Source organism: Xenopus laevis, chromosome 9_10S (assembly GCF_017654675.1).
Source record: "Xenopus laevis strain J_2021 chromosome 9_10S, Xenopus_laevis_v10.1, whole genome shotgun sequence".
Classification (NCBI taxonomy): Eukaryota; Metazoa; Chordata; class Amphibia; order Anura; family Pipidae; genus Xenopus; species Xenopus laevis.
Window position 1 is genome coordinate 49,084,143 of NC_054388.1, and position 18,948 is coordinate 49,103,090.

At 41.3% G+C, this 18,948-nt stretch overlaps 1 protein-coding gene across 1 annotated transcript in view; it reads right to left on the reverse strand.

Annotated features, from left to right (window-relative positions):
* slc15a2.S (solute carrier family 15 member 2 S homeolog) overlaps nucleotides 1–18,648 on the reverse strand; it is a 34,796-nt gene extending 16,148 nt beyond the window's left edge. Inside the window, exons 1-4 of the mRNA XM_018238666.2 lie at nucleotides 18,540–18,648; nucleotides 9,928–10,031; nucleotides 8,665–8,970; nucleotides 1,834–1,898 (exon numbers count right to left, since the gene is read on the reverse strand). Coding sequence (XP_018094155.1) covers nucleotides 1,834–1,898; nucleotides 8,665–8,701 — 102 coding nt within the window. The 5' untranslated portion in view covers nucleotides 8,702–8,970; nucleotides 9,928–10,031; nucleotides 18,540–18,648. The remainder of the gene's footprint in view (nucleotides 1–1,833; nucleotides 1,899–8,664; nucleotides 8,971–9,927; nucleotides 10,032–18,539) is intronic.
* Nucleotides 18,649–18,948: the final 300 nt, after the last annotated feature.

Sequence of the window (18,948 nt, forward strand, 5' to 3'; positions counted from 1 at the left end):
TAAAACATCAATCTGCCCCCCCCCCATCCATATAGCTGGTTCCTCCCCAAGACACGTTAAATCTGGCAGGGTCACATCAGGCAACAGAAAACAGCATCTCCCACTGTCCTGAAATAACTTGTCCTACTCTTCTCTGTGCCAAATGTTCTTTTCCTGTAACTAATTGCAATACAGTGTGCTGTATCTCCCAGTGTTATTATTATATAGACTGCTTTTAATTATTTGCAGCATCTGCAATGATTATTGTCTACATCACACAAAGATTCAGGTGAACTTTCCCTTTAACCAAGGATCAACTGGAGCAAGCTGAAGTTCAGGTGACGTTATCAGGGAGGTCTGATGTACCCGGAGCAACAGGGCCACAGGGCTGAGTGGGGCCAGCATTGGGTACCACCTCCCAGAGGGAACATGATCTGCATTCCAATTGGCTGTGTGATTAACATTAACACATCTGGGGCCACAGTAGAGTTAAAGTACTTGGCAACAAAACTGGAAACAGCTTTTATTGCCCCTTCCAGCCAAGCCAATTGAGCAACATGTACATTTCAGCAGCCGCAGGGAAGGGACTGGGTGAGCGCAGGGCTTGTTAGCTTTTAATTAACTCCAAGCGAGTTACCGCTGTAAAGGGGAGACACGTATAAATAGACGTTTGGCTGCAGCCGCCAGTCTGTTCTGCCAATTTGCACAAACCCCCTTCCCTGGGCTAAGCTCTGCTACCAGCAAGGTAGAAAGGTTCTTATCTGCGCCAGTAAATATTGGGTGAGAATGGGCAAAATGCAATGTTTTTTCGGTAAAAAAAGATCTGCATTAGGATATAGGACAAGAGGACATGAACCTATAACTAAATATAATAATATATATCATGAATAATTTATGCATCACATCTGCATCCTTGTGCCCAAGGAGAAGCTTTCATGGACTGCCTGCTGATGCCAATCTCTCGTGTACTAACTGCTGCCTCATTTTCATTCTGCTGCAAGATAAAAATGAAAGCAGAGATCTGATTGGCTGCTGTATGAACCAAAACGGGTGCAGTTTAACACCAATGACAGTCAGGTATATACCGTAGGTTCAAATACTGTACGGGATTTCAGGATCGGTGATTCACTGTCTGAAAGTCTCATGGAGGCAAATTTACTAAAGGTCTAATTTCAGCCTCGGAAAGCTCTGCCACACTTTGTGCAACTTTGTTAGATGTTAATTCGCAGCCCATTTATCAAAATGTGAAGTTATGTCACGCAATTGAAAATTCGTCATTGCGGGCATTTCTTAGTGAACTTTCGCTAGCGTTACTTTCTGCTTAGCGCAACTTCGTTAACACACTTATGCTTATGTCAATTTAAATATGCTGGGTACATATACCTGTAGGCCGTATATATATGTCTATATTAGTGATGTTGGTGAAATTGCTTGAAGTGGCCATTTATTATCCATCCAATGAAGCAAAATAAATACAACAGAGATCCTCTATTGTCCTAGACATGAGCTTGCCCTAAAACAAATGTGGTTAAACATTTAAATATGGCTTGTTTATGTAAAACTTAATAAAACTGAAGCAGAGCAAACAAACCCACGGAACTAAAAGTATGTACTGTAAATCCATGAATACTGTATTCTATGTGTGAAATAAATTATTTCAGTTGTTTAATAGATTAATTCCAAAAGGAAAACATTTACCATAAAGACTCACCATTAACTCTTCCCTTCCCTGACTCTAGCAGGACAATAAAGTTAGATATGTGATAATCAGGAAAGTCATAGCAAGTCAATGATTGCTCAGATTGCTTTTTAGTGAACTGAGGGGGTCTATAAAGGGGTAAGAGTGGAACTTACTGGCACTTTCATGGTGGGGGATGAGGATGTTGTTGAGAAATACTTGCTCAGTCCACTCTTCTGTCCTGGGAAAGAAAACACAGAGGTTGTATGATCCAGGCACGGTGTGAGGGAGTGGGGACTACATTTTGTCTCACTTCCCTTATCCCTCCCAGGGGTACAGGGGGGTTTTGGACTCTCCAACTTATCCCTTGCCTATGACAGTCCACAGGGTCCTGCTCATTCACAGACTGGAAGGGGTTCCGCAAAAAGTGGGAATCCATTCTAAACAAGTGCTCGTTTGACCTAATGGTGCCGTTGTTGGAACAAATCCAGAAAGAATCACCTGGGTTGTCGGCACAGATCATGGAGAAGGAACAAACAATGCAGAGCGCGAGGTTTTGGAGAGACTAACTAAACTGACGGACTCCCATGCTGCGTTCCGCGCTACCCTGGAGCCTAGACAACCCACGGGACTTGATTTGGCCTTGTCCCGCTTCTTTAGATCTCTGAGACTTAAAGTACAATTTTCAAACATTTTCAAACATGAATACTATTGTTGAGGGTGTGGGGATTAATACATTTTGTGCTAAAACGATGGGTTTGAAACCATTAAGTAATTACATGCCAGATGTTAAAAATGCCCCTGTTGAAACATATATTAAGATGGTAGGTACGGCAGATATCAAAAAACTGGAATTAACCTATAGAGGGGGTGATATTGCAACAACTCCACCCAACTTATCCAAAGATAAGACTGAGGCATTGAAAAGGTTAACCAATAGGAAAGATTTGATCTTTAAAGCCGCCGACAAGGGGGGTGCAGTTGTTGTAATGTCAAAAAAATATTATGTGGGTGAAATCCAGAGACTTCTAGCAGATAGCACTACATATAAACAATTAGCTGGGGATCTAGTTTTTGAAATTAAAAAAAAAATTCAAACTTTGGTGTCTAATGCTAGACAATGTGAAGTGATTGATGAAAATTTGGTGGGTTATCTAATACAGGACAATCCTGTGACTGCTGTGTTTTATGTCCTGCCAAAAATACACAAGAATTTGAACCAACCACCAGGCAGGCCAATAGTTCCTGGTATAGACTCAATATTCACCCTCTTAGCGAGATTTGTAGACCGTATGTTACCTCAGCACAACATTCATATGTACAAGATACTAGTGTTTTTTGGAATAAGCTTTCATTAATTGAATTGCCTACTGATGAAATTTGGTTGGTCACAATGGATGTGGAAAGCCTCTACACCTCCATCCCACATGATGGGGGTGTAGAGACAGTCTGTTTGTATTTGGAACAAGAGGAGACCCTTGATGGGGCCCAAAAATGTTTTTTTTTATAAAACTGCCTTGAAATGATTCTACGATGGAATTATTTCATGTTTATGGATGAATTCTACAAATTAAAGGGACGGCCATGGGGTTGAACGTGGCACCCTCCTATGCAAATATCTATATGGGAAAATATAAAGAAAATTTTATCTTTACCAATTGGTGGTTCAAAAAATATTGTCTAAAATGGCTATGGAGGGGGCCATGTTCATCGCTTGACCAATTCTTTTGGGAAATTAATTCTGTATGTACACATATCAAGTTTACAACTCATGCTAATCCTAAGGAGATAGCTTTCCTGGATACAAGAGTAAATGTGGTTGGTAATAAGCTGCAAACTGATCTCTTCATGAAAGAAACTGACAGAAATACTATACTCCACTTCTCTTCCTTTCATCCATCACAGACAAAAAGATCATTACCAAAGTCTCAAATAGCCCGAGTAAAAAGGATAGTGTCAGATGAGGGGCTGTCACAAGTGAGGTTGGAGGAAATGACAGAGAAATTTATTTCTAGAAAGTATCCTAGAAAAGTTGTGGAAAAACACAGAGGAGAGATAGAAAAAGTGGAAAGAAATAGTTTATTAACGAAGTCAGTAAAACAAGAGAAGTCTAGGATTTCTTTCGTGTCGGCTTATAATTCATTGAGTGACTGAATCTGAAAAATAATTAAAAAACATTGGAGTATCCTACAAAACAAATCTGGGGTAAATACCAGTTTTCCAAAATCCACCAGTTATGTCCTATAAAAAAGCACGTACTATTAGGTCTATGTTAGTGAAAGCAGATTTTGGTCCAGAAATAAAAAGTAAACAAACAGTGTTACGCCCAGCGAAAAAGGGAACTTTCCCCTGTTGTATGCGCAACTGTTACAACAATGTTCAAAAAGGCAAAGTTATTTACCATCCCAGAAATGGGGCCCCTATTCTTATCTCTGACCAGTTCTCATGTACAACTACGTATGTAGTATATCTGATTAAATGCCCGTGTGGCATGATGTATGGCGGACAGACATCACGTATGGCCAGAGATAGGATTAAGGAGCATAAATCGGCCATTAAGTATAAAAGAATGGATCAGCTGGTGGCTTGGCATTTTGCAGAAATGGGACATGCTGTACACCAACTAAAATTTCAGATTGTTGAGGCAGTCCAAAGCATGAGAAAGGGTGGGGACTGCTAAAAAAAAATACTTTATAGGGAAGCCTGGTGGATTCGGAAACTGGACACCCAACGGATTAAATATGGAATATGACTTGGTTCCTGTTTTTAGATAGTTAACATTTTAACATTGTTTTATTGTTTTCTCTTTTTTCACAGTATTTGTGTCGATACAATTGGCCACATAGAGAATGGGACACTGTAACAAGAGAAGTGGCGCTTTGTATCAAAAATTAGACACATTGTTTCTTTTTTGTACCAATGTTAAAGTAACACTAGATGGTGCTGTGTGGCAGTAAGATAAAAGGAGGAAATGTACATATGATTATTAGTTTGACAAAGAGCCAGGTGGGCTCGAAACGTTGCTCTGTCTTTGTTGCCCTGCATTTGAAAAATAAAGGCATTTTTTAATCGTGGTGCTGCCCAGTTGAATTCCTGGAAGGGGTGTAAGGACAGGGTGACTTTGTGCCCAGGATCATTGTAGCTATTGCGATTTTCCACTGCCTTCTGTATACACAGCTGAGGCTCCTTTCTATTTGATTAATATCAGAGGGGGGTGCCAACCGGCCACAAGACAGGGCACAAACGCTCCCAAATTCCTCAGTGAAACCTTGCTACCAGTACCATGGCTGAGTTACCTGGTCACCCCTTTAAACCAAACACGACATGATATGACTATTTATTTAAATGAACACTGCACTGACTTCTGAGCAGCCACGCAGAACACATCTAAATTGAAAGGGACAGTTGTAGAAGTCTGATAGATGTTCTGCCCATGAGACTTGGGGGCCTATATATCAAACAGTGAAAATAGAGTTTACCCACAAATCACCAGCACTCTACTTGCTAATCAAAGTGATTGGTTGGCTGTTGCTCAGTTCTGCTCTTGTTACATAGGAAATTTGTAAATGCCAGAGATGTGGGTCATGAAATTTTGGTGCATTCCTATTGCGGGGTCACATGAGTCCATAAACATCATGAGATCAGGGGCCAAGTGAATCAAACCTCCCCCTGACTCGCCCTCACTTAATGCTATGGAATTACATGGATATAGCGATGAGAATTTAGATTCAATTTTAATTCAGATTAATCAGATATTAAGTATGAAAGCTTAAACAGGCCTGCTCTGTTGAACATAAGTACTGCGGCAGTCACATGATGTGAGTGTCAGTCTCGTCAATGTCAGCCTTTTCATTTGCAATTTTATCACACGTATAATTTGTGATCTGTACAATGGACTTACAACATCATTTGTGTATGTGTGTCAATGTGATGAAATGTGTCTCACTTTACTGCTCTGCTGTATTTCTAAGACAAATCCTAAATAATAGCCTACATACAAATTATTATACTATTAGGCAAGTCCTTGATGGAGAAGGACGTAGCAGTATTTGTGGATAATAAACTTGGCTGTAGCAAGCTATGCCAGTCTGCAGCAGGAAGGGCCATTGTCCTGTATAAATTAGCAGGAGGAGAGGGTCATTCTTCCTTATTAAACAGCTCCGGTAATGCTCCATTTAGAATCCACCATGCAGTTTGGTCTCCAGTGTTCAAATGGGATATAAATGATACAAAGAAAGCAATTAAACTGATAAAGAGAATGGAAGGGCTCAGTTATAAGGAAAGAATGGCCAAGTTGTAATTGGTTACACTGGAGAAGAAGCAGTTAAATGTGATCACAATGTATAAATATATAAGGGTCAGTAATGAAACAGAAAGAACAAAGAAGAGAGAATAAGCTGATAAAGGGAATGGAAGGGCTCAGTTATGGGGAAAGGTTGGCCAAGTTGGGATTGGTTAGAATGGAATAGAGGCAGTTAAGGGGGATAAGATCACTATATATAAATATATAAGGGACAGTAATGAAATAGAGAAAGTACAGAGAAAAGCAACTAAGCTGATAAAAGGAATGGAAGGGCTTGGTTACGAGGAAAGGCTGGCAAAACTGGGATTGGTTACACTGAATAAGAGGCAATTAAAGGGGACCCGTCACCTGAAAATATTATACAAAATCCTATTTTACAACATTAGTGAAGCAAAATGAACTTTATTTAAAGAATATAAATTATTTGAATCTTGTTTCCTTCAGTCTGGGAATTCATAATTATAGCAAGCAGGCAAGGCAAGCCTTACATCATTAGGGCAAGCCCAGAATCTTTTTTGTGCACCAGAATGGGGGACCATACCTCCCAACATTTTGGAAATAAAAAGAGGGACAAAAAAGTCGGAGCTCATTTTTTGTGGCCACACCCCCTAATTACCATGTTCATTTTACAAAATTTGGCAGATTATGAAAGTTTGAACATATTTCTGTGTTTTTTTTCCAGGCATAAGCATAGAGGAGGGTCAGATGATATTTGATTGATAGCTGAGATTTTTTAAATGAGTTTACAACAGTTTTGAATGCTTTAATAAAAAATATCAATTGGATTTCATGCTTAATTTGAAAAGGACTTTTGTTATACAGCTTTTTGTGTCTGGATGACAGGTCCACTTTAAGGGGGAAATGATAACTATATTTAAATATATAAGCGGCAGTAATGAAACAGATTTCATCCATCGATCGAACGATCGATCGAACGACTTCAAAAAACATAGAAAACTGCTCAAGAAAGTCCCCATAGGCTAACACAGAACTTCGGCAGGTTTAATTTGGTGAAGTATTGAAGTCAAAGTTTTTTAAAGAGACAGTACTTCGATTATCGAATGGTCGAATATTCAAACTATTTTACTTAGAATCAAAGTCGAAGTCGTAGTATCCTATTCGGTGGTCGAAGTATCCAAAAAATTCACTTCCACCCTTGAAAAATCTGCCCCTTAGTATGTTTTAGAATGGCTAATTTTAAGCAACTTTTCAACTGGACTTCATTATTTATTTTTTATAGTTTTTGAATTATTTGCCTTTTTCTTCTGACTCTTTCCAGCTTTCAAATGGGGGTCACTGACCGCATTTTAAAACAAATGCTTAGGGCTACAAATTTATTTTTAATGCTACTTTTTATTTCAGTTCATGGTTGCTAGGTTAATGTAGACCCTGGCAACCAGATTGCTGAAACTGCAAACTGGAGAGCTGCTAAATGAAAAGCTAAATAACTCAAAAACCACAAATAATAAATAAAGAAAACCAATAGCAAATTGTCTCAGAATATCAAGCTCTACGGCATACTAAAAGTTATTTTAACGGTAAACAACCCCTTTAAAGCTGAACCACCCTTTTAAATACCATAATAATATCAAAAGAAAAAGCAAAGCTTGTACTCTCAGCACCCTTTGATTCTGTTACAAAACCCAGGAATTATTTTGACACTTAAGTATATGACCCTCACTGCATTAAAACTGGGTGAAAGTAACCAATGATACAGATGGGGGGGGGGCTCCACGGATTCAGCAATAACAGTAGAACCATTTATACATTTCTTTGAAGCTGACAATTTGGGCCCTGGCACCAAGTCAGGCACAAATAGAAAAATGTTTATTAAAGTAACCTGACCCAGCACTGAAATGCTATATTAGAGTTAAAAAAAAACTTGATATAGTTTATCAGTTACTGGCTGGCAGCTTTCTGTACTGAAGTTCTGGACTGGACTGTCCTACTAGGACTCAAAGGTGCGTCCAACAAATAAACAGCATGAAACCATTGAAAAAAACTCTGCAACACTTATTAGCCTTACTCTTGGCACAGGGTGAAGAAAACATTCGCACTGGTATACAGAGCAAGTAACACTTACAGACTTGCACAGGGCACATACAGGATGGGTAACACTAAGAGACTAGTATAGGGCACATACAGGGTGGGTTAACACTCAGAGTCTTGTACAGGGCCCATACAGGGTGGGTAACACTCAGAGACTAGTATAGGGTACATACAGGGTGGGTAACACTCAGAGACTAGTATAGGGTACATACAGGGTGGGTAACACTCAGAGACTAGTATAGGGTACATACAGGGTGGGTAACACTCAGAGACTAGTATAGGGCACAATCTGGGTGGGTAACACTCAGAGACAAGTACAGGGCACAGACAGGGTGGGTAACACACAGAGACTAGTATAGGGCACATACAGGGTGGGTAACACTCAGAGACTAGTATAGGGCACATACAGGGTGGGTAACACTCAGAGACTAGTATAGGGCACATACAGGGTGGGTAACACTCAGAGACAAGTACAGGGCACATCCAGGGTGGGTAACATTCAGAGACTAGTATAGGGCACAAACAGGGTGGGTAACACTCAGAGACTAGTACAGGGCACAGACAGGGTGGGTAACACTCAGAGACTAGTACAGAGCACATACAGGGTTAATAACACAGAGAGGGTAAGTAACACTCAAAGGGCAGATTTAGGTACCTTTGTCCATCTCCTCTTCTATTTGTGTCTTGTCCATGGTTAAGGTAGTAGTGCCAAGACTTACTCAGCCTGAGGTCTCTGCTCAGAGGGCATCTCATTATTCCATCTTCTGCATCTTTCCTGTCAATGATTGACAGTTGAGTTCAGCCCTCTTCCTGCCAATCAGATTGGTCCCTTTACACTTATCAAGATGAGAAGAGACTCAGTTACTTGCTGTTAACCTTTGGACCAAGGCACACGTGGGGTCCCTGCTGAATTGTGCCAGAGTCTTCTGTATTCTGTCTTCTGTAGTCTTCTATGTCTGATCTGTCAAGTTAGTGTTTGTAAGACTCTGTGATCACACATAGTCATGTGATACGGGATTGGGACACACTTTCAACGCTCAAATAAATAACTTAAAATTGGGAGGTTTAACCTGTTGTTTGCAAAAGAAACCCATCTGTACCTCCTGCACAGCATAGTATCCCTGTATTGCACTACAACCCCCAACCCTGTATCTCTTCTATTCCTGCACAGCATAGTGTCACTGAATTGCACTGCATACCCCCTAATTCCTAACCCTGTGTCTCCTCTATTCCTGCTAAGAACAATGTCACTATGTTACACTACATACCCCAGAACCCTGTGCTCCCTCTACTCCTGATAAGAATAATGTCACTATATTGCACTACATACCCCCTAATGCTGTGTTCCCTCTATTCCTGCTTAGAATAGTTACTATATTGTACTACATACCTCCACAGCACAGTGTACTTTCTAATCTGTTTTGTATGAAATACTTGGCATTACACATAATAGTGCTGGAAGGCGTTGGTGTGGCACTTACAGTAACAGCCAGTTCTTTGGGTAACTGTCAGTGTAGCACCGGCAAGTGATTTTGTGGCAGAGAAAGTGCAAATGTAAATCAATAAAGAGCAGGAGGGATTTTGCTTTGTGGCTGTTACATGGAATGAAGCTTATTGCACTGGGCATGTAAAAGGAGCCCATGGACACAAGCACTGCACTTGTATGAGCAACATTTGCTCTAGCAGGAAGCATTTACCGATTTCCCTTTTATTATGATTAGTTACTAGCAACACCTTTACAATAACCCTTGCTTCTCCCCCATTTAGGGAATTCCATTCTGGCAAAACAACTAGTCGGGAAAACCCCTGTAAAGGCATTTAATATACTGTAAAAAAAAAGGAGCCTTTCTTCCACCGCCTTTATTAATATTGTTGTCTCTATTTGTACTTTTTCCTTATTTCTAAACAGTGCACCTACCTTCTGGTGATGCAGGCAAGATGAGCATCTTTCTTCTCCATGACACTTCACAAGTTTAGATTTTGCAGACAGGCCGAGAGATAAGAACAATTCTCAACATTCCTCTGAGAAAATATTGAATATATGTGACTATTGAATGTACTGATACAAATATTATAAATAAATATTGTAAATACATATTCATAGACTAAGGCAATGTGTGTATATGCCACTACTTGTTCTGTCTCTTGAAATAATGTAACAGAAATCAGGCCATGCTTCTTTACAATTATGTTGTTTCAGGAGTCAGAACCAGTAGTGCATTGCATATAGACAGAAAGACACTCCTTTCAATAGCAATTATATTCACAAGTCGTCTTGATTGTTCAAGAGATTAAAACACGAGTTACAACATTTCATCTTTGTACATTTATATGTATACATATAGTAAGGAGTTGCCATATTGTTTTCCTTAGATCAGTGATCCCCAACCAGAGGCTGGCGAGCAACATGTTACTCCCCAACCCCATGGATGTTGCTCCAAATGGCTTGAATTCCTGGCTTGGAGGCAAGTTTTGGTTGAATAAAACCATGTTTACTGACACTTTGATACTACTCTAGGCTGCCAGTCCTTGTATGATTTCCAAATAGCCAATCATATCCCTTTTTTGGCACGCCATGGACTTTTTTCATACATATGTTGCTCCCCAACTCTTTTTATATTTGTATGTGGCTCGTGGGTAAAAAAAGATTGGGGATCCCAAAAACATTCCAAAAACATTCCTTCTGTGTATATATGTAGTTATATGAGTGGGAGGTGCATAAATGCTGCAGATTGCCCGTTGGCATAAGGATTAAGTACTTCCCTATATTGGTTTTATCATTAGTCGAAGATAATGCAGAATTATCAGTGGTTAATAACAATGTTCATTATCTTTATAGATGTGGAAGGAGAATGGGTTTAATGAGCAGGAGTTACTGCGGCTCTAATCATTCTCTGGTTGCTGCAGACAAGTTGCGTTGTTGCAGGACTATGTTTATATTCACAGTTACACGATAACCCATGTTATAAGCACTGGGATTCACTCCAGGTATTGAGCATAAATTGCAATGAACAAGATATTATTATATGTACCAATGAATGACACATAAATATAAATACTGCTTAAGTTGTGTCACGGTTTGGAACAGTATGATATGAAATGATATGATGTCAGAGAGTTCAATACAGTAGGTTAGAGGAAAGTCAAAGAAAGTGAACAGAAAGGGCAATAATGCAGGATAACTTCAAGATCTTTGGGTTCAGAATAAGATCAAGTACAGGGGGTTTTGGTTTTAAAGCTGGAAATCCCAGACTTTCTGGCCTGGGAGCTGGATACAGAGAAGTTTAATTTCATGGCCATAGCAAGGTCTAAACTCTCCAGCTGCCCCCAGAGCAGCACATTCATAAGGCTGAGCTTACTGTGAACTTCCAAATACTGTATCTAAACAGTAATTACAGGGAATCCTGGGCTGAGCACCATGGCTGGCTTTAGAGTGGGGCAGAAAGTACATTTAAACTGCTTCTGTATCATATGAGGTGACTCATGGGTATATACCCATCAGGGATGACCAACCTTCAGTGCTCCAGCTATTATTCACCTGCAATTCTCATCTTTCAGTCAAACTTAGGGGCTGTTCCTGCTGAATTGTGCTTAGTACAGGGGAAGGCCTGTGCTGATCCCTGAATGTCAGTCGATAAATCTACTGATGCTCAGAGCTGTCAAACATTCAAAATAAGATCATAAAAATAAACAATACTTCTTACCCCTAATGCCAGATACTGGCTGACCTTGGACTGTAGCAAAGCTGTAAAACGATTGGACTTCCACTGGGGTGCAGCCTTTCTGGTGTGGCTCATTGGATCTTTCCATGTTTCTTCTCTTTATTTTGCACCATAAACTGTATGTACTATATGTATATTACACTGGCATTATATTGAGTTGTCCCATGGTACATCAGTGAAATTGTACACTTTCCCTGATGCCAAATGAGCCCCAACAATCATATCTCACCACAATATTTCCATCTTTTACTTTCATCTTCCCCTATATGTCTCCATCTTGTCCTAATTTCTCCATCTTGTCCTACTGCCTCCATATTTCCCTACTGACTCCATCCCATCCTACTGTCTCCATCTTGCCCTGCAGTCTCCATTTATCCATACTGTCTCCATCTTGCCCTACTGACTCCATCTTGTTCTATTTCTTCCAAACTGCCCTACTCTTCAAACATCTCCTACTTTGTAGGGCCCTATAATGGGTTGGGTGGGGGGGAAGGCATATTCCCCTATTCCTGCCCACTAATCACAGCTCTGAACATAACTACTAGTTTAGGTTCTGGGTGCTCAGCACCTATGTACACATGCTTTACACACCCTGTGCACCCATGGTTGTTACACCAGTGGGATTCCTGCATTGTCTTGGACACACAGCTCCTTTTGACCAAGCTCAGAGTCCCAGCACAGAGAATTATTTGCAGCTCAGATTCCTTGCACAGAGAATTATTTGCAGCTCAGATTCCTTGCACAGAGAATTATTTGCAGGAGAGCTTAAGGCTAACGACCTAACGACACGGATCAGGAGCGCAGGCTCTGGTGCTGTTTGTAACTTCCTATAAGCAATGTATTTACTGCCAGTTCTATTAAAGTCCTAAATTCTTGTGACTGGCCAGTCTGGCTGTGTTTGTTTTGCAGGGTAATATTTCCTCCTGGGAGTAGAAGGAATGATGTTCAGTTTTGTTCTTGCCTCAGATGTACAGGCTCTGCCCCTCTGGCCTCTCCCTAAATGGGCAATAACTCTGCTGGCCAGACCCAACACCCAGCACTGCATAAATCCAGGCCAGCAATCCCTTATCTGTTAGAATATTCTAAACGATTACAGTGAAAATAATGAAATAAATCTCAGTCAAATGTCGCGGCGGCAGCACGCACATCGATTTCCCATGAAGGATAAGCCCATTACGCAGCGCAAGCCATTAAACAGAAACAAATACAGAGAAGTACAACAAATCCATTCTGCAAGAAACCCACTCACATTGCGATTGTTCTAAAAATGACTGGTTCCTATTGAGCGCGGATGCATCCGTTATAATCTCGACAGAAAATACAGCCATCAACAGTGGGCGAAGGATGTTCTATACATTTTTCTAGAGTTTATATGACTCTAGAAACAATGTAACTAAAGTAATTTCTCGTCCAGGTCTGTTAATCAGGTGGCTATATTGTTTCAAGAGTCAGAACTAGGAGTGTAGAGACAACACATGTTAGTTACCAATGTCCCCTCTAAGGCAGTGATCCTCAACCAGTGGCTTGTGAGCAACATTCCTGGCTTGTAGGCAAGTTTTTAAGGAACAAGTACCATGTGAGATACCAAACAGAGCCTTTTGCAGGTTGTCAGTCCAAATGTAGTTATCAAATAGCCAATCAGTACCCTTATTTGGCACAGCCTATGAGCTTTTTTTCATGCTTGTGTTGCTCCCCAACTCTTTTTACAGTTGAATGTGGCTCATGGTAAAAAAGGTTGGGGACCCCTGCTCTAAGGTGTGCACGTATGTCTAAGGTGTGCACGTATGTGCACACAAGTATGCGTGAAAACACAAAATTCTGTATTAATTCTGACCTGAGTACACAGTTTTTAAAACTGTGCACAAAAGTTTAAAATGGGCACTCAAAATAATTTTTTTGCACACTTGACTGAGAGGGAAAGAGAGGGAACATTATTAGTTACTGTACATATTTTAAAGTGAGAGTTTTTGCACCTTCACAGGAGAAAAGCAACACTGATAAGAAACTGCTGAGGTCGGCACAAATGAGGTTCTATAAGGGTCAGGCCACACAAGCAGATTCGGGGAGATTGTCGCACCGAAAAAGAGGAGATTTGTTGCTGGAGCGACTAATCTCCCCGAATCTGCTTGTGTGGCCAGACCCGAAGAAACATCACTGCCCTATCAGGCACAGACAAGGTACAAGATCATTATGGATAATGAGTTTGTTTGCACATAAACATGGGGTTACATCCTTCTTTAATGCTCTCTCTCTAAGAACACAAGGTAGCAGCCAAAATGCCTTATGGAAACAAGTAATATACAGGGCCATTACTGCCAATGCTGCCATGAGGCAAGGTGAGAACCATGATTCAGGTGGCAGCAAGTGGCCGGTTACAAGAGGAGGCAAAAAGCTTCCTCTTGTAACTATAAGAGGCAAATTTCCGGGTTTTAATAAGGAAATTTAGCTCCACTAGTGAAGAGAATGCTATTGTGCTCATTGGACTAGCGATCAGGCCTGAATTTGTGTAGAGGCCACCAAGGCCGGGCCTATGGCAGCAGGATTTTAGGGGGCGGCATGCCAACCACACTCACATTGGTTCATAAAAAAACTGGGGATGCGCAGGAGATGTGATCGTTTTTTTACATTTCCCGTGCGCCAATTCCCATTGCTCTGATCCCAATGATGAAAATTTGAGCGAATAAAAAGGGAGGGGACGGGGGCAACAAATGACAGTGGGTGCCCACTATGTAAATATGGCCCTGCTAGCGATACTGCCCACCCTTTGACCAGTTCCAAAACTGATGCGAGAGAAGGGGCGGCATCTGGGCTCCTGCCTTAGGCAGCAGCAGCCCCAGGATCACTCCTGGTAATATAGTCAGTTCTAGCAGCCATCATGGGTCAAGCACAGAGATCATCAAGTACAGTAATGGTTAAAGTGATCAAATATGGCTGTATAATGTAAAAACAAAATTCCAACATATTATTCCTTTCAGAACTATAATTTCACTGCCACATACCCAGCCTGTAGCCAACTGTGCCCTGCCATATGCCCAACCTGCAGCTAAGTGCACCCTGCCATATTTTCAATGTGCCATATTTTCAACTGTTCGCTGCCATATACTCAACCTACAGCAACTTCATTGTCTTTACAACTTACAATAAAGTTTACTTTGACGTTGACTTCTTAGACCATTTCTTTGTGCTGTCCACAAGCTTCTCTCACTACAGACTTCTAATCAAAGTCCAGTGGTTCTGGGTGCAAAGTTGGCCCCAGGAACTTAATGGAGAAATGATCATGTTTGTCCCATAAAGCCATAAATTATGATTACAATTTTTCATGTTTGGTTTTGGGCAACACTATGGGTGCAATATTAGGCATGTGAATCCCTTCTGTGGTCCTTCTCTCTCCCCAACCTTGATGGTTAATTACATGTCATTACAGACATTGTATTCCTGCACTGGGATTCACTGCCCCTCAGTCCCTTCTAATCTCGTCTCTGGCCTCGTTGTCTTTATTGCACAGATAACAGAATCTCATAAAATTTTAAATGTCCATAATCAGACATTACAGTGTCCAAGATCCAGCTGACTGGGCTTTAAGATTCCCTAGCGGAGGCCGAGCAAAGAAACCATGTCACTGCAAAAGCTTTTGAGGAATGTTTCCTAACTGGTTGATAGAATGGATGCTCGGACACAGGGACATCAATACTGTAATAATAGGGGGTCCTGTATGGTGTTTGCCATTTACTCTAAATAACTTCCTAATATCCATTAATTTCTAATCCTCTCTGATGTTATAGTAACTTGTAACTGTCACTGCTGCACAAATATTACAGCTCCCTCTCAAAGGAACATGAGGGATCAGACAGGTAATGTAAAAGCATTAAGAAAATGCTTTTGTGGCAAAATTATAAATAGTATACAAAGACAATGTTATGATAGATGTAATAGATGTTATAAAAGATTTAATTGCGGGTGTTTGTATAGCTTTAAGGTGCATTACTGTGCTGCCACTAAACTCTTTGTTATGTTGATACCCCACACAGGGCGAGAGGGATTAGATAAATTGGCAACATAAATGAAAAAAAAATTATTGTTTACTGTGGCATTAAAGGACAAATCGCCCTGTTTGGATTTTGGTAAATAAATAAGCAGCAGTGATAAAATTCCAGGAATTGTCTCCCAGCAAAGTGAATGAGGAATTGAACAAAAGAGACGCACAAGAGCAGCGGGGATGGGTTTCCTCTGTCTGCGTGTGGCATGACACCGACATTCATGTCCTTTATTTGTCTACGACTTTGTTTCACTTATCGGAACTGAGTTGCAGTAAATGTTGCGGAGTAAAGTCATTATCAGGGAACGCAGAGAATAACCTTTAACTGTTGGGTACCAGGACAATACCTGACAAGGATCAAACCTCTGCCCTAAACTTTAACTGAAGTATCGATGAACAACAAATAGCCTCCCATCTTTTGTAGCTGTGATGTCATACAATGACATATATCTGTGTCACCTGCCTGTATGTCATAATGTCAGCAGTGCCTCCTACTGGAACTAAAGTACTGCCTACAAATGGATTTAACCGGTTCAGTTTGGATTAAACCTGGGTGGATTTGCATTTGCCCCAGTAGAAATTGGGCAACTGATTATTTTCTTTCCTTAGTATTTTCCATAGTGCAGAGTTTTGATTCCATGTACTTCCTACTCATGGGTTGCTCTCTTTCCCATGACCCTAAATAAGTGAATACAATCTTCAATACTACTTACCAATGTACACAAAGGAAACACCCCTTTGGTAAGTAAATCCAATCTCATCCCAATACTTACCCCAGTACAGAACTCTGAGTTCCTGTACTTCCTGGCCTTGTGTTTTTCTCCCTGCAGTACGTACCCAGGTACAGATCTCTGATTCTCTGTATTTCCTGCTCCTGAGCTGCTCTCTTTCCCAGGGCAGAAACATCCACTTTGGTGAGTGATTTCAATCTCTCCCAATATATACCAGTTTATACCCTGATTCTCTGTACTTCCTGCTTTTGGGTTGCTCTCTTTCCCATGGTCAGTTAGGAACCTTCCTTTGGTAAGTAAATCCAATCTCATCCTTCTACTTACATAGTCAGAGTCTCAGAATTTTCTGCTTCTTGACTGCTCTTTTTCCCATGTTCACGCTGGGAGCAGCTTAATATGCAGCGTCAGACTGGAGCCCATCAGGGATTCCGCCACAGGGCCCTCTCCCTCTCCCCCACCCCCAGAGCCCCCCCCCAGCAACTCCCCCCCCACAGGCCCCCTCTCTTACCTGTGCTGTAGCTTCTGCCACTATCGGGGCCTGGGGGGGATGTGATCAGCGGGTAGTGCAGGCCCTAGGCAGGTTCGAGTTTGGGTTGGCAGGGCCCACCGGGTTTTTGTCTGGCGTACTTTTTGTCTACCCTGTTAATAAGCCATTGCCTCTAGCAAAAGCACTTGCTTCTCGCTTTCTGCCATGGAGATACTGTAGATGCAATGTGATTTTTAATTTCTGAATTATTTGTGGTCCTTTTGCCAGCGATTGGTTCATAGTGGGGCAAATAGTAATATTAATTTCAAGTACACTTACCCTTCAATGTAGCTACAAAGCAGATAAAAAATGTATTATATGAAGCGTATCTTCTATCCCATCGTATGGAGACATCCTGAGCCAATTGTTATTTTCAATGGCCCTTAACAAGTGAATTTTCCCTTCCAGTGGCTCAGTTTTGCCTTTTACTTGTTAAACGATTGCCGGGTGCCCAGGGACAGATGGGCACATCTCTGACTGACAAACACCTGTTCCTTTTCTCTTAGGGCAGCAGGAATGAAAATTTTTCTGTTGCTGCTGCCATAGAGTCTGGTCATGAATCAGTACCAGTGTCAAACATAATTACCTTCATCTCCAAAAGTCTGCATTCTACTCATACCAATAAAGAGCGTCAGAATCCCCTAGCAGTGGCGAACCCTGACTGCTGTTTAACAGCGACCATGTGGGGACACACCAGTCTTTTGTACCAAAGGAGGTATAATGGACCCCATTATTTAAATGAAATAGATCTCAGCACCCTCTGACAGTACATACTCCCATTAGCACCCATTTCTGTAAGGCAAGGAATTCACCTGCCTATAACAATGCATTTAAAATAACTGGGGCTTTTGTAATGAGGAAATTTGCACCAGGGTAGTAACTCATAGAAACCAATCAGTAATTCGCTTTTTCAGACAGTTGCAGGTAACACAATGAAAGCCAACATCTGATTGGTTGCCATGGGTTACTGTGAAGGAGAAAATGTGTCCAATGTTTATAAATTACCCCCACTGTGTCTTTCTTTGCTCCCCATCACACTGCACAGTATAAGGAAAAACAGTGAGACAGAACAGGTGCCTTATTGCCCGTTTCCTTCCATTGACCTGAACAGGATACATCTGAAAGTACCACTCCCTGGCACTGACACATAGTAGGTTTGGACCTTGGGCAAGTAGGGGGCAATTTAGCTAAAGTGCCCTGTGTGCCATCAGTCTAGTGGTTAAGGGACGAGACTCTGCGTAATACTTATATCCAAGCCACTCTCCTGTTCCCCCTGTTCATTGGAACAGTAATTCTGCAGGAGCTCCCTCTAGTGGCCCCAGTTAAACACCGGAGAGAAATAACTTTGTAGTTTTGTGTTGAGTAAAACAAAGGACCTCCTACTTTATGTGTTTAATAAGATTCTGTTGCAGAAATGGATTTGATTCAAGCAATTGCATTAGGAATTTAGCATTCCATTAATGTAACCCTAGTTTGTTTAATTACACAAAGGGGTAAAATGAGAATTTCACTTACCTTCATATCATAAATTCCAGGTCACTAAGGTAACAACCCTTGCAACCACTAGCAGACCATATTATCCACACCAGAATCTGGCAACTACTTGGATACCTCTACCATAGGCAGGGCCACCATCGGGGGGGGGACTGGGGAGAGACTTGTAGGGGGCCCCGAGGGTAAGGGGGGCCCGGCCACGCCGCACTTACTTGATTAGCCGGGCCCCCTGTTTTCGCAGAGCTGCTGACTTCGGGAAGGCAGGGCGGGAGCACAGGGGGAGGTATCTTCTGTCCATTACTTTCTCTTATTGGTCACAGTGTTTAAGTCCCGGTTGAGCTGCTGGATTGGATAGCTGAGGTTTAAACTTCCCCTCCAGCTCATCCAATCACCATGCAGCTTTACCGGGACTTGAAATTCTGTGACCAAT